Source organism: Hippocampus bargibanti, linkage group LG06 (genome assembly GCF_051943395.1).
Source record: "Hippocampus bargibanti isolate YZ-2025 linkage group LG06, ASM5194339v1, whole genome shotgun sequence".
Lineage (NCBI taxonomy): Eukaryota > Metazoa > Chordata > Actinopteri > Syngnathiformes > Syngnathidae > Hippocampus > Hippocampus bargibanti.
Window position 1 is genome coordinate 25,464,148 of NC_142739.1, and position 27,112 is coordinate 25,491,259.

Below are 27,112 nucleotides of genomic sequence, written 5' to 3' on the forward strand. Positions count from 1 at the left end.
TACTGTGGCCAAGTTGGTTATATTCTCCTTTCAGCATTATTGTTGCTGTTTTGAATTGAACTCAGTCATAAAATTTGAGAATGTCTAATTGGATAACTAATGCATTTCTCGTTTCTACATAATTTGGCAGGTGATAATTTATACAGTTATAACTCGAAATATTAAGATGAACGGAATTTAAAACTACAACATGATATAAAATAGATGTCCAATGAGAAATCCATAATTATTACTACCCTGTTGTGTCCACTAAAATTGTGTGTGCACTCTTCAATGTCTCTAAAATGTGTTTGTGTGTGTGTGTTTATGTTTGTATGCCTATTCTTGTGAGGACCATAATGATTTTATACCCTATGCAGTGAGGACCTTTTGGCTGGTCCTCACTAGTTTTTCATTCAAACTACTAGATGGTCTATAAATATGTTTAGGGGGAAACGTAGTTAGGAGGGGGGACATATAGTGTACAATGTAACATTAGTTCTCTTTTTTTAGTTCTCTTTTAAGAAAGGGTAGTTAGTCCTCACTCCTTAACGTTCAAACGGGAAGGTGTGTGTGTGTGCGTATGTGTTTTTATGGCTATTTTTATGAGGTTCACTATAATTTTATACCATACATAGGACATTTTGTGTGTTAGTGTGTATACACTTTTCTGTGACAATGACGACAGGCATCAGATTGCATGTCATATTTTTTATTGTGATTGAAAACAGAATTGATCAGCAAAAATCATCATGGTTGTTTCAATATTGTGATTGTATGGCAAGTTGAGGGGGGGGGTCATGGAGAGGTCACGGTCAGTTGTAGGCGTCTTTGTCGCTTTGCGATTGGCCGTGCGGCGGATCCAGCGGGAGTTCAGCGTCAAACGTAGGCTCGGACCCCAGCTGGCCTGTGCACATAAGGAGGTTTGGGTGAGAGGTCGCATAAGTGTGACGACAGGTCGCTGTGATGTGCCTGACCATTGGCAATGAGCGCTTTTGCCAGTTGGTTCCAGAAAGAGCAGCTCCTCTCGCGCAGGCCTTGCTTCTGGCTGAGGGTAGGGCTTAACTCCAGAAAGGTGGGCGGGACCCCAGAGGAGAAGACTGGTCGCCAATGGGGGAGAGAGGTCGCTGGCCATGACTGAGATGGGTTGGGATTGCTGAAGGCAAGAGAAAAATGGCCACGTCGTAATATTGAATACATAGCAAAAAAACGTGTCACGGTATCTGTTGGTCAATTAGTACGGCAGACATTGAGAGATGCTAACTGTCAGTATGTCGCTTTAGAAATTAGCTTGTGTGTTTGTGGCGGTTGCAGTTACCCGCTCCTGACGAAGTTCGCTACGTAGCTCATGACAGCCAGCGAGAGGCGCCGATCAGCTTTGGTGAAACGCGAGGAGCTTATTGGTTGATGAGGAACTCCGAACAGCAGCTGCACGTCCAGTGGGAGCGAAAGGTCAGCCCTGCCAAACCGGAAACGAACCCGGTCAGGACCACAGGTATGTGAGTGTGAATGGCGGCCATCTTACGTTGCCACTCGCTAAAACCACTTGGCTTGAACCCAGGCCGTTCTCCGCAATGTTTTCATGCAATTTTTTTGCATCCATGGAAAAAAAACAGCTTGTACCACAAAGTTCAGTAAAACTAAATTTCATCGGGTAAGAATGCAATTAACTCATTCACTGCCAGACGTGCAAAAATATGTCCACTCCAGTGTCAGGGTTTTTGTCATTGTCACTCGAATTCCAGGACCGACAGAATAATGAGTTTTAGGACGACGAAAACATTCAATGCAGCGTAAGAAAACATACTTCTTTTTTCAGGAAAAAAAGGGTTAATTCCTAAATTATATGGGTCTGGAGTTATCTAAGCTTGAAATGGCGATGGCTGTCCAAAATACAATGCAATAGATACATATTGGTTTATATAATAATAATGATAATAATAATACATTTAATTTCTAAACGCCTTTCAAAACTCTCAAGGAGACTTTACAGTCACTGGATTCTTCTGTGCGAGTGAGCAGCGGCAGCTATATAGTGCTCTAACAACAGCTGAAGCTGGAACAAAGCGCTAACATGGAAAAAAGGGAAATGCTTCCACCTTGTGGAAGGGAAAACATTGCCAGAGATCTGGCCCGTACTTTATCGGCACCCAAGCAAGAAAAAAACAAAACCCGAATTACAGTAAAGTCTCGTTATATCGATATTCTAGGCGGTCCGGAAAATATCGATATAACCGGGACTATCGATATATCCGACCCTGCGCGCATGTAATTTTCTCCGTGCGTGCATAGAAATAGTATCGTAATAAGCGGGACTATCGATATAACCGATATCGATATAACGAGACTTTACTGTAATTCGAATTAATTTTCAATACCCGAATAAATTTGTGAATGGCAGTGAATGAGTTAATTATTTTTTTGTAAGTTACTATATATCTCTGAGAGCGACATCAATATTTATCTGATTCATGCTGTCACAACCATCAACAAAAACATAAAATGACAGCAAAGCCATCAAGAACTGAATGTGTCAATTATCATTGGCAACGTAAAATGGCTGCTTTCTAGCTTCATTTAAAGTCAAGAATGGAAGTGGCCACCAGCCGGTACCTGCTAGTGCTCGCCGGCTGGTGGTACAGGAAGACGTTGGCGCCGTTCTTAGCGTAGTGGTTGGCCATTCGCAATGTGGGACAGATGATGAACTGGTCTCTGCAACGCACACACGCACATGATTTGACATTAAGTGAAAAAAAATTGCAAGCACGTACAATTCTAATAAGGGACATATTAGCATTAGCATCAGTTGAAAATTGTTTTATATGAAAACTAATGCAAGTAAGGTGTTATTTTTTTTTATTATTTTTCCAATGTCTGCAAGTTGGCTTCAGTTATCAAAAAAACAACGACAAAGAACCGCATACAAAACTTTCGGACCTTGTGGCGTTATCAAGTGCGCGTGAGAAGAGGTTGTATCCAGCGGGGGCGGAGCTATGGTCCAGCGAATAGAACCAACTGGCTGCCTCCTTGAGCAACGAGCTTCCGGAGGCTCCGCCCAACGAGCGACTCAGCGCTTCGTAAAACGCCGTCTTACCACCTCCGCCGCCAGGGAGCAAGGCCGCAAAGTCCTGAAAGTACACACAAAACCATGTACAGTGATACCTTGGCTTACGAACTTAATTGGTTCCCAGACAGAGTGTGTAAGGTGAAAAGTGTGTATCCCAAAAATAAATTTCCCATAGGAAACCATTAAGATAAGAATAATCCGTTCCCAGGTCCCCATAAAACATAATTTTCTACTTTCTAATTTTCTAAGCCTTCAAACTACACAAAATAGACCTTATTTTATGTATAATAAATGTGCTATGGTATTACAATTAAAGAAATAAACTGGACTATATAATAAAGTCGTTTTATTTACATTTGTGATGGTCGTTGATGGATGATGGAATGGAGTGGAGTTCATCCGCATGAAAAACTTGATGAGGAACGTAGCCTTCTTCTTTCACCATCTTGAGGAATGATCCCTTTTCGGTGCTTTCTCTGCGATCATTTTGCCTAGTTCCTCATCTATTGTGTTCTGTTTAGCTGGGTTGATAGCTTTTTGCATCAAGTGTGCAGATGACTTGTGCGGGTTATTTGTGGAGCATGATTGATGGGATATTTTAACCTTCCAGTCTACACTCTGCTTTTGAACTATCAAAGTTGAAACGAGTCCAAATGTCACCGTTTTCTATCCATTTTCTCACAATTTGACGTTTGTTTTTTTGTTTCAAGCTCTATCGTCTCCCTTTCGTGTGTGTGCGTGTGTGTTTTCTCACTCTCTCTCTTTGTCGTCTGACTGTCTCTTCAATGTTTAACCCCACCCTTCACTGCTGCATTCTTGACCAATCATGTGGCTTTAACCGAAGACTGGGGGCGGGGAATAGAGGACAACAACAGTCGGCCACCATTTTCTTGTTAGGAGAACGGGCTCATTCGCAAACGACACATCACTCATTGTGGCAGCTCCATGTGTATCCCGAAAAATAGTTCGTATGCCAAGGTAAAATTTTCATAAATGTAACGTTCGTAAACCGAAAGGTGCGTAAGCCAAGGGGTTCGTAAACTGAGGTATAACTGTACTTGTGTGTGTTTGTGTATCTGTGTGTGAGTCACACACTCATTGACGTGATTCTACAATACGCTGTGTCTCCTAACCTTGATGTTTTGCATCCGGGCTAGGATTCCATCATGCTGGGACGTTCCCAGGAGGAGGTCAACCCTGCGCAGAGACGCCGACGCACCTCCATCGTCAGCAGGGGCTTCTGGGTGCCGCGTGGGCGACCATGAGCGGAACGGCCCACTAGTTGCCAGCAGCTGCCAATAACAGGACATTTTTAAGGGGGAACGACAACATGGCCGCCTACGTCGGGCGGGACCATCCAAGGAGCTGCGTCACCTTGGTCTGAGCGGCATTGAGTCCCTCCACGGATGCCGCCCTGAGGCACTTCAACATGCGGTCGTCGTCGTCCATGTTGCAGTCCAACTCGGTGGCCAACTTCAATGTCAGACGCCTGGCGGCTGATGGCGCTTGGAACAAGGACGGAGAGAACAGCGAGCCGCCCTGCGCGTGACACACGGACCAACGCAAACGGGTCACTGGCTGATATCGGTACCGTCCAAGAGTACCCGATGTCTTAAAAGGAGACTGATATCGACGCGATATTGATACCTGGTATCCCATCCTCAACAAAAACACACATGAATAACAGGTACAAAACACACATAATCATACATACATGTTAACACACACTCAAACACAAAAAATAAGACTGATATCAACACGATACAGATATCTGGTATCCCATAAACAAAAACATGCATCAATATTAGGTACAAAAACACACACATTATGTATACATGTTAACACACACGCATACACACACACAAACATATAAATAAGACTCATATCAACACGCTATCAATACCTAGTATCCCATCCAAAACTAAAACACCCATGAATAACAGGTACAAAAACACACCCAAATTATACATACACGTTATCACTCACAAGTACCACACACACAGACAATCACAAACACAAAAAATGATACTGATATTGACACGATATCGCTCCCTGGTATCCCATCCTGAACAAAAACACGCATGAATAACATTTACAAAAACACACACGGATTATACATACATGCTAACACACACAAATATAACAGAAACACACAAACAATAAGACTGATATCGACACGATATTGATACCTCGTATCCCATCCTAAACAAAAACATGCATGAATAGCACTTACAAAAACACACAAATTAAACACAGTACATGTTAACACACACAGACACACAAACACAAATAATAAGACTGATATTGACACAATATCAATGCCTGGTATCCCATCCTATACAAAAACACATGAATTAAACATACAAAAACAGACAGAAATTATACATACACGTTAACACATGCACAAACAAAAATAAGACTGATTCAATGAATAAGACTGATATCAACACGATATCGATAACTGGTATCCCATCCTAAACAAAAATGCGTGAATAACAGGTACAAAAACACACACAAATTAGACATACATCTGAACACAGACACACACACAAATAGGACTGACCATGAGCAACATGCGATGGAAAAGGGGTGCACGGCGCATGAGGTGCAGGCTGATGATGTCAGCGCCGCCACGCTCCGCCCCCAACGTCACTCTATTCTGATCTCCCCCCAGGGCGGAAATGTGGGTGTTTACCCAGGCCAGAACCGCCTCTTGGTCCGACACACCCCAGTTGCTACTGGCGCCCGATGTACCTGACGAGAGTGGGTGCACACATCAAATACGATGACTTTTTTGTGTGTCTTTGTGTGTTAATGTGTGTGTGTTTGTGTCTGAAATGTGGTCCTCAGAAAACTTAAAAACACAAGCGTGCGTGTGTGTGTGTGTGTGTGTGTGTGTGTGTGTGTGTGTGTGTGTGTGTGTGTGTGTGTGTGTGTGTGTGTGTGTGTGTGTGAAAGGAAAAAGTTCATACCACAAAAAGTGTGTGTTTGTGTGTCACTCCTGTGTGTGTGTTTTTAATGAAGTTGAAGTGGGAAATGGGGTGACGCAGACCAGTGCTGAGGAAACCCAAGGGCGGCCGTCCTGTATGCGGCCGTCACCACCATCAGATTTCCAACGGCAGCGAGGGTGGAGCCGTCCAGGTTAGCTTGGCTTTGATTGGTCGGTGGGTTGATGAAGAAGATCATCACAGGGACTTGCCCCCTCTGACACACACACACATGGAAGGAAAGGCCAGAAGATGTCATGTGACTTCATTTGTCAGTTGAAAGAGGCGTCGTTACCATGGCGACTGGCCTGAAGATGTTGAGGTAGAGACAGTCCTCGCTAGCGTCCACTCGCCCCGGTTGGACGCAGGCGGATCTAAGCGACACATTGTCTAATCAGCCACGTTTCGATTGGTCATTGCTTGCGCTCGCACTTACCGTGCTTTGCTAGCATCCCAGATCCCCGTCCAATCAGGCGGCTGCGCGTTTCGAAAGCGGAGCGATCCGACCGGCGGGCGAGCGTACGGAACGCCGAGGTACTGAAGTACTCGCTTTTTGTCTGTGCCCAGCGCCGTTTCCACGACGATGCCTCGGAGGGTGCCGTGACCGGCGATGGCGACGCTTGTCACAGTCGCCAGCGATGAACGCAACGCTGGTGATGAGGTTAACACAAAAAAATGTATCTCATTCACTGCCATTCACAAATATATTCGGGAATTGAATATATGACGTAGAGCACCATTCCCGAATTTGTTCGGGTTTTAATTTGTTCATGTTTGGGTGTCTATAAAGCGCTGGTCAGACCTCTGGCCATGTTTTTTTCCCTTCCACCAGGGGGCAGTATTTCCCTTTTTTCCATGTTAGCACTTTTTTCCAGCTTCAGCCGTTGTTAAAGCGCTATATAAAACAATACGTATATATGAATCGTATTGCATTTTGGACATCCACCCCCATTTCAAGCTCACATAACTCCAGACCCATATAATTTAGGAATTACAGTAAAGTCTCGTTATATCGATATCGGATATATCGATAGTCCCAGTTATATCGATACTATTTCTATGCACGCACGGAGAAAATTACATACAAACAGGGTCGGATATATCGATAGTCCCGGTTATATCGATATTTTTTCGGACTCCCTTGAATATCGATATAACGAGACTTTACTGTAACTTTTTTTTTCTGATAAAAGCAGAGAGTCTAAGGTTTCTAACACCGAATTGAATGTTTATGTAGTCTTAAAACTCAGTCTTATGTGGGTCCTGGAATATGTGTGTCAATGACAAAAACCCTGGCACTGGAGTGGACGCATTTTTTCACATCGTTTGGCAGTGAATGAACTAACACGAATCTAGACAAGTTCATGTGGTTTCTTTCTTTCTTTCTTTCTTTATTTATCCATTTTTTAATCAATTTAGTTTTTGTTGATATACTTGCCCATTTGTTCATTGATTTAACTATTTTTTATGTATTTTTTGTTTATTTAGTTGTTTTTAAACAAATAGATGTGTTGTTTATTTATCTATCCATCCATTTATTTATTTATCAATTTATTGTTTATTTACTTGCCCGTTTGTTTATGTATGTAACTATTTCTGTGTTGTTATATTTATTTTTTTTGTGTATTTATTAGTTTTTTACACAAACATGTGTAGTTTATTCATTTTTCTATCTATCCATTTATTTTTTGTTTATTTACTTGCCCGTTTGTTTATTTATTTAACTATTATTGTATTTTGTTTTCTTTTTGTTATTTTTTTTGTTTTTTACACAAACAGATGTGTAATTTATTTATCAATTTTTTTTTATTTACTCACCTGTTTATTTATTTAACTATTTTTAACTTTTTTTAAAATTTGTTTATTCTTTTGTTTATTTGTTTTTATACAAACAGATGAATGAGCAATTATAAATGTATTATTATAATTAATATTTATTTTTATTATTATTGTTATTATTATCGGGCAGAGTGAACGCTGGCGCGAATGGCTGCCGCTGCTCACCTGCACACAAGAAAATATCCCGTGACTGTAAAGTGTCCTTGAGAGTTTTGAAAGGCGCTTAGAAATGAAATGGATTATTTATTATTATTATTATTATTATTATTATTATTATTATTATTATTATTATTATTATTATTATTATTACAATCACACACATCATGGATGAAGAATAGCTGCTAATGGCTGACCTTTCCTCAGGTACACTTGGGGGGCGGGCTCTCGGACCACCAGCCGGCAGGAGGAAGCGGGTTTTTCGGAAGTGGCGGTCGAGCTTAGGCCACACACGGTGGTGTCGGGGTAAAAGACACAGCGAGTGGCAGAGTCCCGCTCGGCCAATGACACGGCAGCGCAAGACTCCGCCTCCTGGCAAGCTGAAACGGTAAATTGGTGACCTCATTCAACACAGATGCTTCACCACTCTGACCCACCCATGATCTGAATTTCAAGTCCCAAGGAATAATCCCCATGTAGTGATGTATTATTGTTATTATTATTATTATTATTATCTAACTATTATCTAGCTAGCTTTCTATCTATTTGAGTTACTTCTGGGTTGAGTGAACGCTGGCGCGTATGGCTGATGCTGCTCACCCGAAGAAAAACTTATCCTGTGACTGTAAAGTGACTTGAGAGTTTTGAAAGGCGCTTAGAAATCAAATGTATTATTATTATTATTATTATTATTATTATTATTATTGTTATTATTATTATTATTAGGCGGTGAGTCTCGGTTACCATGGAGACACCAGTCTCTGGTCCGGGACGGATTGCCTGCGATGTCACGGCTGATGTGGATGACATCATAAGTAGGCGACGACGCATCCACCAGTAGTGAGGAGTCGGGCAGTAGAGTCCACTCGTCCATAGACACTGATTGACAGCAACACAATTAACTCATTCACTGCCATTCACAAATGTATTCAGGAATTTAAAATATGACGCAGAGTGAATTTGTTCGAGTTTTGTTCTTTCATGATTGGGTGCTGATAAAGCGCTTGTCCATGTTAACGCTTTGTTCTAGCTTCAGATGTTATTAAAGCACTCTATAAATCAACAAGTATTGCATTGTATTTTGTACATCTGCCCCCCATTTCAAGCTCAGATAACTCCAGACCCATATAATTTAGGAATTATCTATTTTATTTCAATTGAAAGAAGACAGTCGAAGGTTTGTTACGCTGCATTGAATGTTAATGTAGTCCTCAAAGTCAATATTCTGCGGGTCCTTGAATTTGAGTGACAATGACAAAAACCCTGGCACTGGAGTGGTCAGATTTTTGCACATGTCTGGCAGTGAATGAGTTAATAGCAACCTAGTTGCGTAAAGTCAAACCCAGAAGACAGCTGTCTTACCATTGTTTTTCAAAGTTGGCAAGTTAAAGGCAGGACACAAGGCTGTAGACAAAGTCCACTGATTGACTGAAATCACACACACACACACACATATACAAACACAGAGCGTTTACACACTCTGTTTGTGTATTCGGTGACCGTTTGAGGTTCTGTGAGGGCGTTACCAGGTTTTTGGTACCAGCCAAAGGGTTGCGGCGACGTGCTGACTCCACTCGCTTGACAATCCCCAATGGCCCAAGACCTCTGCTGGTCTTCGTCGCACGTTTGAATCCCAAGACTGATCAGAGTCACGCATGCGACACCCGTGATCCCTGAACACACACACAGTTAGTCTGATGTGCATTGCGTGGGTGTTACATCTATGTCGTGTTACAGGTCTGTTGCGTGTTACCTGTTGCATGCTTGTTGTGTGTTGCGTGTGTCACTTCATGTTTTTGATGAGTGTGCGGTTGTGCTTTCATGTGTCATGGGTTACAAGTATGTTACATGTGTCACATTGTGTTATTTGGGATGTATCATTGGACTGTTACATATGTGTTACAAATATCTGTGTAACCTCTCAGTCATACAGGAGTGGTCCATCGATGAAAATGTTTCTTCAGCTGTCATTGTACTTCTTTGAAGGTGTCGGACGTTTCGCTCCTCATCCGAAGAGCTTCGTCAGCAAACTAAAAATTGCGCTGGTAGCTCTGTCCCTTGATATACCCCGAATGGACAGAGGTGGCGGTATCAAAGCAGAGGTCCGGCACTGCCACTTCTGTCCATTAGGGAGATATATATATATATATATATATATATATATATATATATAGGGCCAGAGCTACCAGCACAATTTTTAGTCCGCTGACGAAGCTCTTCGGATGAGTCCAACACCTTCAAAGAAGTACACAGATGACGGCTGCAGAAACCTTTTCATCTACATGTTACAGATTTTGCCACATTGCAACTCTTATGTGTGCGTAATATATATATTTTTTTTTTGCAATGTTTTTGTTCTATGCCGCATGTGTCATCATCCGTTGCACGTGTATGTTGGTTACATGTGTCACGTCATGCGCGTGTGTGTGTGTGTGTGTGTGTGTGTGTGTGTGTGTGTGTGTGTGTGTGTGTGTGTGTGTGTGTGTGTGTGTGTGTGTGTGTGTGCGTGCGTGTGTGCGTGTGTGTGTGTGATACCAAATGTTACAGAAAATGACCGCTACCATCTTTGGAGTCTGTGATGAAGCCAAAACCGCGGCAACAAGCGTCCTCATCGCAGCGTCGCTCGCAATCCATGAACCTAGGAAGGCACATCTGTGTCATATATGAAATGTGCATTTGTGTGTGTGTGTGTGTGTGTGTGTGTGTGTGTGTGTGTGTGTGTGTGTGTGTGTGTGTGTGTGTGTGTGTGTTACCCTTCAGGTAAAGGCGTGTTTGCTTTCACGTTAACTCGACTCCGCACTGAGTAAGACACCATTTTGTTGAAGGTAACTCGCTCATAGAAGCTCTTCACCGGACCCTTGAGATCCACTACACACACAGACACACACGCACACACACACATTCCTGTTTCAATGGTTTTGTGAGGTCCGGATAACTCCAGATAAGGAGTGAGGACCACCGTTGCTGATAAGTTCAGACAAGAAGAACTTGTGTTACATATGAACACTAAATGTCACCCCATTCCCCACATCAACTTCTTTAAAAAAAGAAGTAAAAAGTGGACTTGAAATTGAAATAAAAGCAGGAGTGAGGTTTCTGAATGGGCACAATCAAAGTCCTCACCCCTGTAATGAATTTGGATAAAATATTGTTTTATTTATTGTGGTATGAACTTTTTCCTCTCAGTAAACATGCACACACACACACACACACATAAACGCACACAGCGCAAAAAAAAAGTGTGTGTATCCAAGTGAAATGAAAATACACATCAAAAAATCATTTTGGGTGAATTTGTGAGGACCTCTCTGAAACTTTAACAGAACCATAGATATAGACCCTTTAGAAGCCTTTAGATTGAAAAATTTGTGAGGACAGGCCAAAAGGTCCTCACTTGTCAAAAATATCCTCACTACGTATGGTATAAAATGTGAGTGGTCCTCACAAGACTAGTCATACAAACACACAAACACAATCACGGTGTTGTCATGAGATATCAAGGATGAAATACAACAGGCATACCTTTCTTGCTAAAGGCATTTTTTGGGCTCCTGTCCAGCAGGGGGCGACAAGGGCGTCTGAGTGGCGTGTCGTAGCCACCGCACACCCGCGTGTCAGGAAACAGGAAGCAGTTGAAAAAACCCGCAGAATCCGCATCGTCCAACTGTGCCATCGAGCAGCCAGGCTCGCTTTCACAACCTAACACCAAAATACAAGGTTTGTGTGTGTGAGTGAGTGTGTCTATGTGTGTGTACCCACGGGTGAGACACTGCTGCAATGCATTCTGGGAAGTGAAGGTCTTCTTGTTGAGTTGAAAGGACAGCACAGGGAGGTTCCTTTCAGTGTCCACCAGCACGTCATCTTCGGATAGTGATGTGAACTTGTTCTGCACCGACCCTGCACACCCGCGTGTAGTTTTACATCAAAAACACCCGCAAATACACATACAAACAGAAGATACATGAAAGTACAAACCATCAAGAGGCGGAGTTAAATCCACGCTGACTGAACAGGAAGTAGCGTCTGATTGGTCTACAGAAGGAGAAGAAAGGTGATGTCACATCACATCAACGTTGGGTTTAGTGATGTGTCCTTCGAGAATGAACCGGCTCATACAGAAGTGAAAGTGAAATTTAGAGCCGACTCTTAATAGGGAGCCATACAAAAAAAATGATATATTGTACATTTTTTACATTAGAAATTAATTGTACATACAGTATTCATTATTTTTGGTAGTAAATTAATTTATTTAAAAGAAACTGAGGAGCCATTTGGGAGCCGAAAGAGCATTTCCATCACTATGGGTTGTCTAAGGACGACGTGGCACTCTACCGGTCGTCATGTAGATCGCTTGGAAGTCCACGATGGATGCCTGGTATCCCTTGCCCGTGTTGGAAGCAGGAAGTGCTGATTTAGCTGATGGCGAGATGTCATTCTTGTTTATGTACTTGGATACATTCTCTACTTAGTATTTTTTTTTTTACGTGTCCGTACTTATGGTAAATTTCTGTCCCCCGAAATCAAACAGGAAGCTGCGCTGCTGCTTGTTGTAGGTGAAGCCCGTCCCGCAAACGCGATTGGCGGCGCCTTGTCCAATCACGTCCCAGTCCTTCCTGTCGCACGACAAGATGGAGGGTGCTCTCAACCACCCGCAAAGCAGAGAACCTGAAGGGAAGTGAGGGGACAGGAAGGGTCAGACGAGACCTCTCGTTCCACCAGTCACGTCGCCATGGTAACATACTGCCGCTCGACAACAAAAACACAACAACCGCACACTCGATGCCGTACCGCCGTTCAGGCTGTTGCGGTTGAGGATGAATCCGTCGCAACAGTCGTCGCGACGACATCCCAGCTCGCAGAAACGGTGGGCGTCGGCCAGCGTAGCATTGACGAATGCCGACGTCCGAAACACTCCTGACTCCGCTTTGAACATCGATGACCTTACAAAGCCAGAAGTTGACTCCGCCCCTAAAAGGTAACCGACCCCCTTAACATTGTACATATGCTAACTGGTTGCTGTGGTTGCTTACCAATCTTCCTGATGACCAGCACTTCTGAGGCTCCTCCCCTTACCCTCACAAAGCACCTCAGCCAATCAAAAAGCTCGACCTCTCTGTTACCCAGAAACCCTTTCACCTGCACACACACAGACACATCATCAGTGTTTAGCATGTACCAGTATGTGTCCATGTGCCTGTGCGTGTACCTGTTCAGAAGTGTCGCATTGTGTGTTCAGACTGTGTGTACTGTACACTTCGCACTGGCTGCCGGACAGCGCCACATGGTGGCAGGAGCCGTCCATTGCACACGCTGAGGGACAAAAACAACACAACCACATACAGTAAGTGACTGCACTACAGACGCGCCCCTACTTACGAACATTCAAGTTACGAACAACAGTACATATGAACATTTTTGTAGTATTCTCTCCCGTTGTATTTCATTTACATCCTGTGACTGAAAAGTGTCCTTGAGAGTTTTGAAAGGCACTTATAAATGAAATGTATTATTATTAATATTATTATTATATAAACCAATATGTATCTATTGCACTGTGTTTTGGACAGCCGCCATCATTTCAAGCTCATATAACTCCAGACCCATATAATTTAGGAAATTACGTTTTCTTACGCTGCATCGAACGTTTTTGTCATCCTAAAACTCATAATTCTGTAGGTCCTGGAATTCCAGTGACAATGACAAAAACCTTGACACTGGATTTATGAAGTATTGAAAAATGGCGGGAAGTGACAATTTTAGCATGTCACAACAGAGTGTTTATTTGTATAAAGTGTGTTCGTGTGGGGGGCGGGGGGTTCGCGTGTTACCTTTAGCACATGTTCTGAGGTCAGCGGTCATTCGCTGAAGAACTTCTGTGTCATCAGCTCCAAAGGTGACCTCTGACCTGGGGACAGCTTGAAACCTGATGAGGACTACACATCCAAACGCACACACACACACACACACACACACACACACACACACACACAACACACACACATTCCTGTTTCAATTGGTTTGTGAGGTCCGGATAAGGAGTGAGGACCGCCGTTGCTGATAAGTTTAGAGAAGAACTAGTGTTACATTTGAAAACAAAATGTCACCGCATTTCCCACCTCAACTTCTTAAAAACAAAGAAATAAAAAGTGGACTTGAAACTGAAATAACAGCAGGAGTGAGGTTCCTGAATGGGTACATTCAAAGTCCTCACACCTGTATGAATTTGGTTAAAATATCGTTAGACCTTTTGTGGTATTAACTTTTTCCTCTCATTAACCACGCACACACACACCACATAAACACACACAGTGAATAAAAAGTGTGTGTATCCAAGTGAAATGAACATTCACATCAAAAAATCATTTTGGGTGAATTTGTGAGGACCTAAACAAAATCTCATTTCTGATTGGTTGACTTTTCTGTTCGGCACCTGAGCAGTCTTCATCTGTGAGGGGCGTATCACTCCTGGTCCAGTCAAGCTCCGCCCCTTCATTGTTAAAGCAGCTCCATTTACCCGACAGGAAGTCAGACTGAGCCGGCAGGAAGTCACCCACGTTAGAGCAGCGAAGGCCACGCCTCTGACAGTCTGTCACGCCTACACACAAACACATTGAGTCCTCATATTATGATTGACAGTCGTGCAGATGATTCTTCAGCTCACATTGATTGACAGAAAAGGCTCCAGGAGATGAGGAAGACCCGCCCGGACACGGGTTGCATGAGTCCGACCCCTCCGTGTCTTGATAGGTTCCCTCGAGACACGGAAGACACGCCCCCTCAACAGAGTAGCTGCCCGCCGGGCAAATGACTGCACACAAACATGACATGGTTTAGTCAACTCTGAAATCAAGGCGATGTGATGATGTCATCAACGGACTCACCGCAGCCGTTGCCATCGTCACTTAGTCGATAACCGTGGGCGCAACCCACTCGGGGCATCGTCGTGGAAACCAGTTGTGGTGGTGAAGTGACGTTAACGTGCCGAGTCAGCATACTCTCAAAACGCTCCCGGAGACGTGAGGCGTTCAGGAATGTTGCTAGCGCCGAAAATGTTAGTGTGACATCACATGAAATGACGTTTTACAACACTCGTCATCCATATTGACTCACCGATGTCATGAAGCGCAGGGAGTTCAAAGGTCGGGAGGTCGGATACGAAAGTGGTCCAAGTGACTGTCACACTCCATAGCGTGTTGTCATTGCAACGCACACGCAATGGGGAATCGTCACACAGAGACACGCTGTGTCTCGACACGGGAAGCTACACACAAACAAAAATTGCTGTCACATTTGTTTGTGTTTGTTTGTGTGTGTCTGTGTGTGAGATTTGACCTGAGCTGAGCAGAGCCCCCTGCTGGTCATGTCACGTAACAGCTCTGATTGTATCACTTGTGGGTCTGGACAGGGTGCTGCCAGTGACCAATTATGAGAGATCCACACGCGCTGAGGAGGTACAAGCACTACACACACAACACACACCGTGAGTACTTCATACACATATACACACACCCAAGGAAAACTTCATAAGTACTCTGGCAGGCTCCAGGCAGGGGTTGGAGGTCTCCATCCCACCGGCGACCGATCGTGTCGCAGGTAAAGTTGCGGATGGGAAGCGAGTTGAGGTAACCGCGGTGACACACTAGGTCACAGCTTTGGCGGCCATCTTGTGTAGGGCGGCACACGATGGTGCCGTGGGTGACGGCTATGGCGGGGCAAGCGTCAGGACCTGGAGGAGACAAGGTAATGAGATGGACTTTTTGTTTTGCCTAGTTGATAGCGCTAAGCTAGAATGACATTTCATTAACTCATTCACTGCCAGACGATGTGCAAAAATGTGTCCACTCCAGTGCCAGGGTTTTTGTCATTGTCACTACAATTCCAGGACCCACCGAATATTGAGGTTTTGGATTACATAAACATTCAATGCAGTGTAAGAAAACGTACACTCTCTTCTTTCAGAAAAAAAGTTAATTCCTAAATTATTTGGGTCTGGAGTTACATGAGCTTGAAATGAGGGCGTCTGTCCAAAATACAATGTAATACATAGATATTGAATTATATAGCGCTTTAACAACAGCTAAAGCTGGAACAAAGCACTAAAATTGGGGAAAATTCTGCCCCCTTGTGGAAGGGACAAAACATTGCCAGAGGTCTGGCCAGTGGTTCATCGGCATCCAAGCAAGAAAAAACAAAACCGAACTAATTCCGGCATGGCGCGCAACATAATATTTTCAATTTCCAAATAAATTTGGGAATGGCAGTGAATAACTTCAGCAAAGTACTAACTGCATGTTAAATTGTTTGCTCATTAACTTCCTGTCTTGTCCACAAGGTGGCTGGACTAAAACCCTGCTGTATCTACTGTATACGATTCAAACCAAACCAAAATTGGTGCAAGCTCATTTGCTAACCCCTAAAACGTGGCTAAATCGCGCTGTGGTCCAACGTCAACTCATCTAGCACAATGCTAACTATGTGAACAACACCGGTAACGTCATCAGTTGGCGCTTAGCTTCAGCTCTGTGACCACTTACGGTCACAAGATGGCCTCCGTCCAGTCACTTTGAGTTCACGGGTTGCCGCTACTTCCTGTCCATCCTCAGACACACACCAACAGGATGTGACATCGCACTGAAGGGGGATAAAGGAGCCGTCGGGGCGACACTGGAGACCCTGAAGCTCACACAGGGTGGGACCTGAATACAAAACAGTAACATGATACATCTTCCGACCTGTACATACTACATGTATCTACCCAAGAGTGCTTTGTCTACAAAAAAAAAGATATTTCCTAAAATGTTAATGGAGGACGTTATTATCATGTGTGTGCATACACGTGAGCTGTCCATCAAGGCCTGTGGTGGCATCCTGCAGCCTCTTCCCGCTCACAGGGTGGACACACCAGCCAATGGCGCCCTCTCTCTGTAGTACTGAGAATCGACCATCCTGTCCACAGTCACAAAAAAAAACAATTCCTGTCACGTGGTTTGGTGAGGCCAATAGGCAGCTTCAGTCATTATTATTTGTGTGTGTAAATGTGTTGGTGCACGTTTAAGTGTGCTTACCTTGTCACACTGGGGGGTGTACCCCAAGGCATTACCCGTGACGTCAGAGGCTTTCATCCAACTAGAGAGCAGCGAGTGACTTTGAGCTCTCTGACATCGTGTGAGACCTTCACAACACAAACAGACACACACACTCATAGGTTTTTTTTCCCCTGATTTTGTGTGTCTGCCTCTTTGTGTGTCATTGTGGGTTAGCTCACATTTGACCAGAGGGAATGAACGACCACTCAATGAATCCGGAACGTACTCGCCATCTTCATCAACACACCAACACTGACCTGAACAAACACACACACACACATTTTATGTGTATGTGGGTGTGTATGTGTGTTTTCGAGAAAGATCCACAGCGAGGCAAAGTAGGACCTGTGTTATGGTAACACTGCATGGGCCGCCATTCCCAATCGTTGTCGCACTCCGGACTGAACGGCTGATAGGCAAGAGGTCCTGCAGTTCGCAACATCTGCATGGCTTAAAGACGAGAATCAGTACATTTATTGTTGAGTTTACGTTATAGTCCCACAATTGCAGAAGAGTGATCGAGTACTTGTAGTATGAATTTGGTCAGATTTAGTACAGAAAGCTCAGAGGCAAGATTTGAGTCCTAAACTGGTAGGCAGGCACGTTCCCACATTGACTCAGTTTAGTTCAATTTGATTTGATGAAGATGCCAATCAGGCTTTGAACTCGATGTGGACGGGACTCACTGGAGAAGGCGGCCAATTGCAACGCAGCTTTGGAGCGACTCAACAGCCAATCAGACACCTGCCGCGCTTCCTGCGATTGGGTCACCTGGAGCTCATCCCCGACAAAACCCAGACTCTGTGCCACTTGGAACGCGAATCCGGTGGGGATGTGGGAGGAGTTGGAGAGAAGCACCGCCTTGCTCATTTCCTGTCTGAAGGTGGCTACTTCCTGGAATGCTCGCCGGCACTCGCCTGTAGATTTTAGCAGGACAGGAAGTCAACAATAATTTCCAAATAATCTGAACAAATATCGACAATTTGGTTTTCTGACCTGAGGAGGAGTGAGAATTCTGAGGGCCCATGTCTGCACCTAGAAGACAAGAATAACCAAAGTGTGGGGGTAGATGAAAACGAGTCAGGGGTGAAGGACAGGACAAAGACCAGGACAATCTCAAAGAAGAAGAACAAACTGAACACGACTAAATGTGTTTGGTGACGTTACAGGCCAAGTGCTCGTCCAATGAAGGCGCAGTCGTCGGCGTCCCCAATTGGTCCACACAGAAACACCCGGTGGGTCCGCACTGCAGAGAAAGGAAGCTTCCATCCCGCGAACACGCCGGAATGTAGACATTGGCTCCTGCTGCCATCTTGTCTCTCAAACGAAGAGCCACCGCTCTCTCGATCTCGCAGCGAGATGAACATCGAGGCCGAAGACCTCGCACCCGTGTCCCTGTGACCTCTTGGCCTTGCGCGTTCACGCACCAGCACTCTCCTCCTTGACACTGAACTTCTTGGAAAGACCTGTCTGATGTGCAGCTTGGAACGAAGGTGGACCCCTTGTCGTTTTGGCTGTCGGTGGTGACGCAGGAATGGAGGACGGGCGTCAGCACCTGCAAGATAAGTTACCGGTTACTCAAGGTGACCCTGCAGATGACTCAGCACATTAGGATCCCATTTTAGCATTAGCATTAGCATTCTTACTACTTCCGTTTAACCAAAGGATTTTCATTCCCACTTTATTGACTTCAGCTGCCACATTAACACTGTCATTCTCTACAGACTGACTGTCTACATTCTTGGCACTCCACAAGGATCCTTCTTCAGCACCATCCACTTCTATCATGTGACGCGGCAGCACGTTGGCATCCACATTTTAGTGTTTTATTGCGTTTGGGATTCATGCACACACCTGACGCAAGGAGGCAGACCCTGACACGCTCATTAAGGTGAGTCGGACACCAGCCAGAAAGTCGTTGGCTCCAGGGTACGGCTGACAGCAAGGACCAGCTTCTGATGTCGTCGTTGGACAGTGTCAACATTCAAGCCGCCCCGTGTTCCCACTGCGCCACTGAGGTTGAAACTGGCTGCGTTCTTCAGGAACTTCCCACCAAACAGGAACTCCTGCAGATGATGAGGAGAAGAGCCGGCCAGAGCCTCCAAAGCTCCATCCGCCGAGGGGAAAAGCCCGTGCATGACGTCCACCATGACTGATAGGAAGGACACAGGATCCGCCTCCACCGGAAGGACACCTTCTAAAGGTCGCAAGAGTGCTTGACAAGAACCCAAGTGTCCCTCTGAGGAGGTGGCGGGAAGATGAGCTGTGAGAGGACCCGAGAACAAGCGAGACAGTGCTGCGCTACGAAGCGAGACGCAGTCCTCAGACGCAACAGCTCCTTTTGCAGACAAGTACAAAAACAAAACCAACAGATATTTGGTCGCTAGCCAATGTTAGGGCGACAACAACTCCCACTTATAGTCGATTTTCATTCTCAAGAGAAGGTAAACGCTAACATGGTTTGCCAAAAACTCCTTTGGAACTAACCATACACTTCACATCTAGCTTGGGTGTTGACCCCAGTCTTAAGATCATGGTTCACTTCACATTTTGTGACTCACCACAAACCAGGGAATCTCCCTGCTGTCTCGTCCCAGGAAGTTCCGCCCCCGTGGGGTCTACGCACCAACACTGCCCCCCCTGCTGGCACTGCTTGGAAGCAAAAGCCCCATTTTCCTGACAGGATGGCACAAAAACGTCGGATGTCGCCGTGGCTTCCCTCCGTTCCTCCTCACACGCAGAAGGACCTGGAGGTGGGCAACGCATTGCTCAAAAAAAACAATCCTCATACCGCAATTCTCTGCTCAACCTGAACTTACATCGGAAATGTCCGCTAATAGCAAGGCGAAGGCCGAGCATCCTTCTGTGAAGAACCTTGAAAACTGTCGACTCGGCGAACGAACGAGCCACACCGATGCCAGAGAAGGCGGAGTCGTACACGTCGGATAACAATAGCTCCACCCCTGCTCCAGAATATTTGCAAACTTCACCATCTCATCATCAGAGGGGCGGTGCTAGGGGCGGTCTTACCTGTGTCGGACATCTCACGGCCTCTGCTGTCCGAGCAGAAGCAGTAGGCAGAAACTAGCGGGAAAGCCTTCCGGAAAGATTTGAATGTGGAAAAGGCTTCTGGGAATCTGCCCCGAATCGGACCGTTGGCGAAACGGTGCGAAAAACAAGACTAAATAGTAAGAAGACAAAAGACACATGCAGGACATTTGCCTGTTCATCGTTAGCATGTGTGTTACCTGTTGAAGGCGTGTAGCAGGTCCAACTGTTGCCTGTTGGTCATGTTGACGAGTTGACACTGTACGGGAAGGAAATCGCCGTCCTCGGAACACTGCGGCGGCGAAGACCAAGGCGATGACGAAGAGACGCCACTGCTGTGGAGGAGACGACGAGAGAGCGCCGTGCAGCTCCCAGGACCTGCGGAACGTTTGGGTTCAAAGGTATAAGCATCCATGGTAATGCTTCTGTGTTTTTGCGTTCGTACAGTTATGCGGAATCCCCGTCTGTCTGGTCCCATATAACTCCATCCCGTCCTGGTCCACACACCAACACTGCCCCCTGCTGGAGTCACACTGCACCGGCAGGAAGTGACCCGTCGGAGAGCATTGCAGGGACGACTGAAGCTGGCACGGAGACGCACCTGATGACCACAGGGACAAATGTTTCAACCTCCGCCACATTTGGCTAGCGAGTCAGTCATGTGACCTTCAGTCTTACATTGTGGAATGGATCCGTTGGTTCGAGTCCCGGGTACTTCTTGTCCTTTGGCGTCAATGCACCAACACTCTTGTCCCCGCTCACTACATTGAACAGGCCTAAACGGGGATGCATGCACACACTTGTGTGTTAGATTAGTTTAGATTAGATTAGATTAGACTAGATTAAATTAGATTAGATTAGACGAGATAAAATTTGATTAGATTAGACTAGACGAGACTAGTCAAAGTCAGCTTTACTGTCAAATATGCTAATATGCATGACATAGATTAGATTAGACTAGATTAAATTAGCCTTTATTAGTCTGACACGGGAAATTTACATTTCATGATAACAAAATGAATGTTATTAAGAGTGTAACATTTTATCTGTCATGATTTCAACAGGTTGCACGTTGTGATTTAATAGTGCAATGGAGTTCATTGTGCTGCTCCTTCCTCTGTACCTCCCTTAACCACCGGGAGGCGGTATAATAATAACGTCATGCAGACAGAAATGGAGGATTGACTTCCACTTCTACTCTGTAAATTGCTGTTTGTCATTTTTTACAGATAGATAAGCATGCCAATTTACCAACCATGTTAGCATTAAGCTAGCAGGCTCTTCTGAGAGCAACATGTCGTTTGAGAATGTACCTCGCCATGGTGGGGTGAGGTTCAATTTGGATCGTTCCTACAACCGACTTGTTAGGCAAAATAGGCTTAGCTTTGCTGATGAGGTGATACCAGAGCAAATGGGGCAATCAGGCCAGTCATAGACCCATACTCAGGCAGGACAATAGAAGTAATCAGTGTGGCCGCAGGGAGTAGTCCTCTGTTCCCCCCAACCTGAGAGCTGGGACCAATCATAGCAAAGTCTGGCATCACCACGTCTGGACAGTGGACATATATAGGGCCAAAACTACCAGCAAAAATATTTTAGTTCGCTGATGAAGTCTCTTGGATGAGAAGCGAAACATCCGGTACCTTCAAAGAAGTACTGATGATGGCTGAAGAAACCTTCTATGTAATACGCTATTTATTTATTTAGGTATTTATTTGTTTGTTTGTTTGTTTGTTCATTTATTTTTGAAACATGTTACTTTCCGAGTCAACTTCAGCTGGGAGGTGGAAGAAACGATTTGAAGGATATTTAGAGGACTCGTTTCAAATTTGCCAAACTGCTGCTTGTTGTCAAGAGAGTTCCGTTGCTACTACACGCCGTTTGTATCTCAAAATCACGCTAGTCTGTTGAGGCACAAAATGTTCGGGGCGGGGTTTGAGCCGTCCCGCCAAATAAATACCTGAAGCGTCCATCTTGAGTGCATTGGGGCCGGCGGCCGGTTTGGCGGACCGCACCTCTGGCGGCCTCGCATGGTGTCATCGCCAAGTCCAGCGAATACTCTAAACCACATCAACAACAATACTGTTACGAAAAGGGCTTGTCACCATGCCAACCGTCATATGTTAACTCGAATGAGCCTCTAAAGACTAGCAGGTGTACAGAATGTCATACAGTAGTCGTCAACAAATCTGAAAATTCTTTTGAATGCTCAAAATGTCCTTGTTCTGTTGGGAAAAAAAGCATTTTTTCCAAACAAGTGCCGTTTGGAAGAAGCTGTTAACCAGGAGCCCTCACCTGAAGGCCCGGCGCAAAGTGCAGGCGAGCAGAAGACGAGGAGCGCTAAGACGACAGCCAGCAATCTTGCCATCGCGGTCGTCTCTCCGACCAGTGACGGCAATTTCACTCCCTGCCATTGCTTTTAAGGTGTCGGGAGTGCTGAGTCAGCGTCCTTGTGCGTCTATCCCGGCAGCACTGAGAGTTCGCGCTCAGCGGCGTGACCTCCCGCCATTGGACGAGAGGTTTGGAAGGACCAACTTGAGATCGGATGAGGACTTTTGACGATGATGTGTTCCAGAGGTGAGCACATGGAACCTGTTTGTTTAAGGCACTCAGGACAAAATGGCGACTTGAGGTGACTCGATTTTGTCACGTTTCAGTTTGCAAACCAAGGGGTGTCACTGTCGGGGCCCCGCCTGCACTTGCGCAGGTGTTGGTCTTTTTAATTAGTGGCAGTTAAAAGTACTCCGTGTATGACCATTCAGTGTCAGGTCTACTGATGGGAATTCCGGCTCTTTTCAGAGAGCCGGTTCTTTTGACTCGGCTCACTAAAAAGATCCGGCTCTTTTGGCTCCCAAATAGCTACTCTTTTTTTTCTTTTTTGTTTTTTTGCTTAAATTAATTAATCTATTAGTGTAAAATTATATGAAAAAACGAATTACTCATGTAAAACACACTACAGTGAGACCTCAACTTACGAATTTAATTGGTTCCCAGACAGAGTGTGTAAGGCGAAGAGTGTGTGTCTCAAAAAAAAAAATTCCCATAGTAAACCATTAAAATGGGAATAATCCGTTCCTGGGTTCCCATAAAATATACATTTCAACTAAATAAGCCTAAAACACTACACACAACATACTTTATTCTATGTATAATACATGTGCTATTGTATTGTAATGAAAGAAATACATTGCATTGTATCATAAAGTCACTTTATTTACATTTGTGATGGTCATGTATGGCTTGATGGAATGACGTTGGAGGTCAAAGGGAATTGCTGTTTGAAAAGAGAGGCGCATTACATGAGGACTGTAATTAAAGAAATAAACTGTGCTGTAAAATAAAGTTTTATTTACCTTTTTGATGGTCGTTGATGGCTTATGGAAGGAGAGTCACCTTCCATAAGGACTGTTGGTAACTTAACCTCTGGTGCTGTTCGGTCGTGTGCTTCCGGCAAAGATCACTCCGCCAGCCGTGGTGGGTGTGTATTATGAAAATAGTGTTTATTATAAGGTTTAATTTTCATAAATTTGACGTTTGTAAGATGAAAAGTTTGTAAGATAAGGTGTTTGTAAGTTGAGGTCTCACTGTATATCAAATATTTTATTTCTATGGCTTGATTTCTATGTGCACAGAGAGTATCCACTAACTGTCACTTTCCCTGTGGTTACTCTGGTCTGATGATCAGATGTCACTAATTTGCTTTTCATATTAATAATGCTATCATACCAACTAGTAAAAAGTATAATTATTGAATAATAATAACAGCATAATGTGATAACATTTGTCCACCTGTCTACCCTAACGTCCCCCTCCCCCCTTCTCACTGCTACATGTGTCTGTAACTCTCCCCTCCCTCCTCTACCACGGATATCGACCAATCACGTGTGGCTTTAACCGAAGGCTGGGGGCGGGGAATAGACGACAAAAACAGTCGCCTCCCATTTCCGACTCCTTGCTCGGAACCGAGAGATCCGGCTGTAAGGACCGGCTCGTTCATGAACGACACATCACTGGTCAGGTCATTGTTTGTTTCACCCTGTCAGCTTTATTTCGTTTTGTCATGTTTGTCAAATTCACCCTGCTCCTCCTTCTTGGCTACTATTTTGGGGTCCAACACCACCACGACCACCTTGCAAATCGTAACAGATTTGGGTGGGAAGGACGCTTTCATTTCATGCTTCATAAATCAAATTTTCAAGTGGTTCAGGCCTTCTTTCTCATACCACTCGATTGTTGACGAGAAGAAAAATGGCATCTCTTGTTTGAATCATTTTAACATAGGAAGTGAAGTTTGGTCAAACATCGGATGAAGCAATCTGGAAAATGGATGGATGGATTTTGTTGCAGACGATAAACAGACAGTCAGCCGGACGCAACGGGAAATGATGTCATGACAAACAACCTCCTGGTCTCCAGTCTGAATTTTATTGAAACTTTTGGCAAAAGATGGCAAAATGATTTTTTTGGGGGGGAGCGTGTATGATGTCACTTCTGTCATCATCATTTCCTGTCTGCTGAGCGATTACGAGGACGGAGTTGCTACAGATGAGTAGACTACGTTCTCTTCCGTCACCACCGGCCTTAAACGACAACAACGTTTCAATAGCAATACTGTAAAATTGTTTTGGCTCAAATGTGTGTGTGTATGTGTTTGTATGACTAGTCTTGTGAGGACCGCTAACATTTTATACCATACGTCGTGAGGACATTTTTGACATTTTGGCCGGTCCTCGCAAGTTTTTCATTCTAAAGGCTTCTAGGGGGTCTATATATGCATCTGTTAAAGTTTCAGAGAGGTCCTGACAAATTCATCCAAAAATATTTTTTGGTGTGTATTTTCATTTCACTTGGATACACACTTTTTACTCACTGTTTGTGTTTATGTGTGTGTGGTTAATGAGAGGAAAAAGTTCATATCACAAAAAGTAAAATGATATTTTAACCAAATTCACTACAGGGGTGAGGACTTTGAATGTACACATTCAGAGACCTCACTCCTGCTGTTATTTCAGTTTTAGCTCCACTTTTTATTCCTTTGTTTATAAAGAAGTTGAAGTGGGAAAGGGGATGACATTTAGTGTTCAAATGTAACACTAGTTCTTCTCTAAACTTATCAGCAACGGTGGTCCTCACTCCTTATATGGAGTTTTCCAGACCTCACAAAACAATTGAAACAGGAATGTGTGTGTGTGTGTGTGTGTGTGTGTGTGTGTGTGTGTGTGTGTGTGTGTGTGTGTGTGTGTGTGTGTGTGTGTGTGTGTGTGTGTGTGTGTGTGTGTGTGTGTGTGTGTAAGAGCGATACCTGTTGATGGCCTTTGGTTTGAACTGTATGGCAGCATAATTAACTTTGTCTGCACTATGGGCTACGTCCTGTTCATCTGGGCCACCTTGCTCACCACCTGGAAGTGTGTTATTGTACACATGTTCACCCTTCTAGACACACACACACACACACACACACACACACACACACACACACACACACACACAAGATGTACACTTTGTATTAGTTGGAAAGTTGTCCCAGGTGCACGATGGGATTCCACCAGACTCACCTGGTTCTCCTTTTCAGCAGGTTTTCCATTGTGATGAGGCACCGGTTGACGGTTCCTTCTGGAATGTCCAGCACATGCTAACTGTGCTAATGCTGAGTGCAACCATGCGAACGTCTACGACCGGGAGGGGGAGGACTCACCGTTTAAAGAGGAACAGGTTGATGCCGACGACAAGGAGCAGGAAGATCAGTAAGCCCAAGGAGATCATGAGCACCATTACTAATGTGTCTGGGAAGTGGGAAAGCAGATCCTCACCATGATGACTCGGCAAGTTTTTCAGGTGTGAAAACATTGATGAGGACATGAGAACAAGGGAATGTGTGTGTGACAGTGTTTGTTGATTAATAATGTGTTGTTGTTTTTTGTTGTGTGACAATATTTTTTTTGTGTTATACATTGATGTGTGTGTGTGTGTGTGTGTGTGTGTGTGTGTGTGTGTGTGTGTGTGTGTGTGTGTGTGTGTGTGTGTGTGTGTGTGTGTGTGTGTGTGCGTGTGTGTGTGTGCGGGTGTGTGTGTTTAGGTGTGCGTGTGTTTGTGTGTATGACAATGGGGTTGTTGTGTGACAGTGTTTTTGTTTGTGTGATGCATGGTTGTGTGTGTAGAGGCTGCGCATAAATGTCTTTGCGTGTGTGTGTGTGTGTGTGTGTGTGTGTGTGTATGTGTGTCGATACGTGTGCATGTATGTGTATAGTAAAAGTGTTTGTGTGTGTATGTGTATAGTATATTTATGTTTTTGCTTGTGTATTTGTGTTGGTATGTATATTTATGTGTGTATATATTTGTGTATATATATGTGTGTGTAGAGTAAATGCATATACGTGTTTTTGTTTGTGTATTTGTGTGTGTGTATGTATATTTATGTGTGTGTAATGTTTGTATATATCTAATGTGTGTATGTGTATAGTAAATGTGTTTTTGTTTGTATGATGCATGTTTGTGTGTTTGTATGATGCATGTTTGTGTGTGTGTGTGTGCGTGCGTGTGTGTGCGTGTGTGTGTGTGAATCCCCCAGTTACGTACTCGCCTGTCGTTGTTCCACAGTTAGCCTGAAGGGAAGCGACATGGTGTTGGCACGCTCGGCCAGGACGCAAGTGTAGTTGGCCGAGTGCTCCGCCGTCACCTGGAGGGCGGGGCCAGATTCGGTGAGGGTGTCGCCGTCACGAAACCAGTTCACGTTCAGTGTGTGAAAGGAACACCGAGACGTGCAGGTCAGTGTAACCGTTGCGCCTTTGCGCACATGCCCGGGGGCGGAGCTCTTCACTATCATCGGTTCACCATCTAGAGGGTAGGGGTTACCACGGAAACGGGATGCTTTATCAACACTTTGGTGAGGAAACGTTAGGGACATATTTTTTTAAACAAATATGTTATTTACATATTGGATGACACAGGTG

General features: G+C 44.5%; 3 protein-coding genes across 3 annotated transcripts in view; all 3 read right to left on the reverse strand.

Annotated features, from left to right (window-relative positions):
* Window positions 1-681: 681 nt before the first annotated feature.
* On the reverse strand, window positions 682-18,669 carry tg (thyroglobulin). Its single transcript, XM_088998393.1, has 40 exons — window positions 18,282-18,669; window positions 18,111-18,149; window positions 17,801-18,031; window positions 17,460-17,564; window positions 17,294-17,371; window positions 17,094-17,200; window positions 16,863-16,974; window positions 16,563-16,724; window positions 15,560-15,754; window positions 15,361-15,488; window positions 15,139-15,289; window positions 14,910-15,065; window positions 14,690-14,836; window positions 14,459-14,623; window positions 13,857-13,961; window positions 13,235-13,338; window positions 13,059-13,164; window positions 12,817-12,996; window positions 12,523-12,693; window positions 12,361-12,444; window positions 12,004-12,060; window positions 11,788-11,925; window positions 11,551-11,727; window positions 10,782-10,896; window positions 10,590-10,666; window positions 9,555-9,701; window positions 9,391-9,456; window positions 8,773-8,907; window positions 8,226-8,408; window positions 6,470-6,683; window positions 6,329-6,407; window positions 6,110-6,250; window positions 5,610-5,810; window positions 4,421-4,585; window positions 4,180-4,338; window positions 2,917-3,107; window positions 2,593-2,691; window positions 1,298-1,438; window positions 957-1,135; window positions 682-886 (listed from the first exon to the last, which is right to left on the reverse strand). Exons 1-40 carry the CDS (start codon window positions 18,424-18,426, stop codon window positions 795-797), a joined length of 5,427 nt encoding a protein of 1,808 aa, XP_088854519.1. The 5' UTR covers window positions 18,427-18,669; the 3' UTR covers window positions 682-794.
* On the reverse strand, window positions 18,532-22,567 carry LOC148896985 (thyroglobulin-like). Its single transcript, XM_088998392.1, has 10 exons — window positions 22,458-22,567; window positions 22,123-22,222; window positions 20,841-20,938; window positions 20,608-20,763; window positions 20,363-20,540; window positions 20,145-20,251; window positions 19,934-20,077; window positions 19,676-19,861; window positions 18,969-19,452; window positions 18,532-18,669 (listed from the first exon to the last, which is right to left on the reverse strand). The coding sequence occupies exons 1-9, from the start codon at window positions 22,528-22,530 to the stop codon at window positions 19,001-19,003; spliced, it is 1,494 nt and encodes a 497-aa protein (XP_088854518.1). The 5' UTR covers window positions 22,531-22,567; the 3' UTR covers window positions 18,532-18,669; window positions 18,969-19,000.
* A 2,003-nt stretch (window positions 22,568-24,570) lies between these two features.
* The window catches only part of LOC148896986 (uncharacterized), a 5,243-nt gene continuing 2,701 nt past the window's right edge, over window positions 24,571-27,112 (reverse strand). The window contains exons 3-7 of the mRNA XM_088998739.1: window positions 26,739-26,996; window positions 25,858-25,945; window positions 25,718-25,775; window positions 25,465-25,595; window positions 24,571-24,742 (exon numbers count right to left, since the gene is read on the reverse strand). Coding sequence (XP_088854865.1) covers window positions 24,685-24,742; window positions 25,465-25,595; window positions 25,718-25,775; window positions 25,858-25,945; window positions 26,739-26,996 — 593 coding nt within the window. The 3' untranslated portion in view covers window positions 24,571-24,684. The remainder of the gene's footprint in view (window positions 24,743-25,464; window positions 25,596-25,717; window positions 25,776-25,857; window positions 25,946-26,738; window positions 26,997-27,112) is intronic.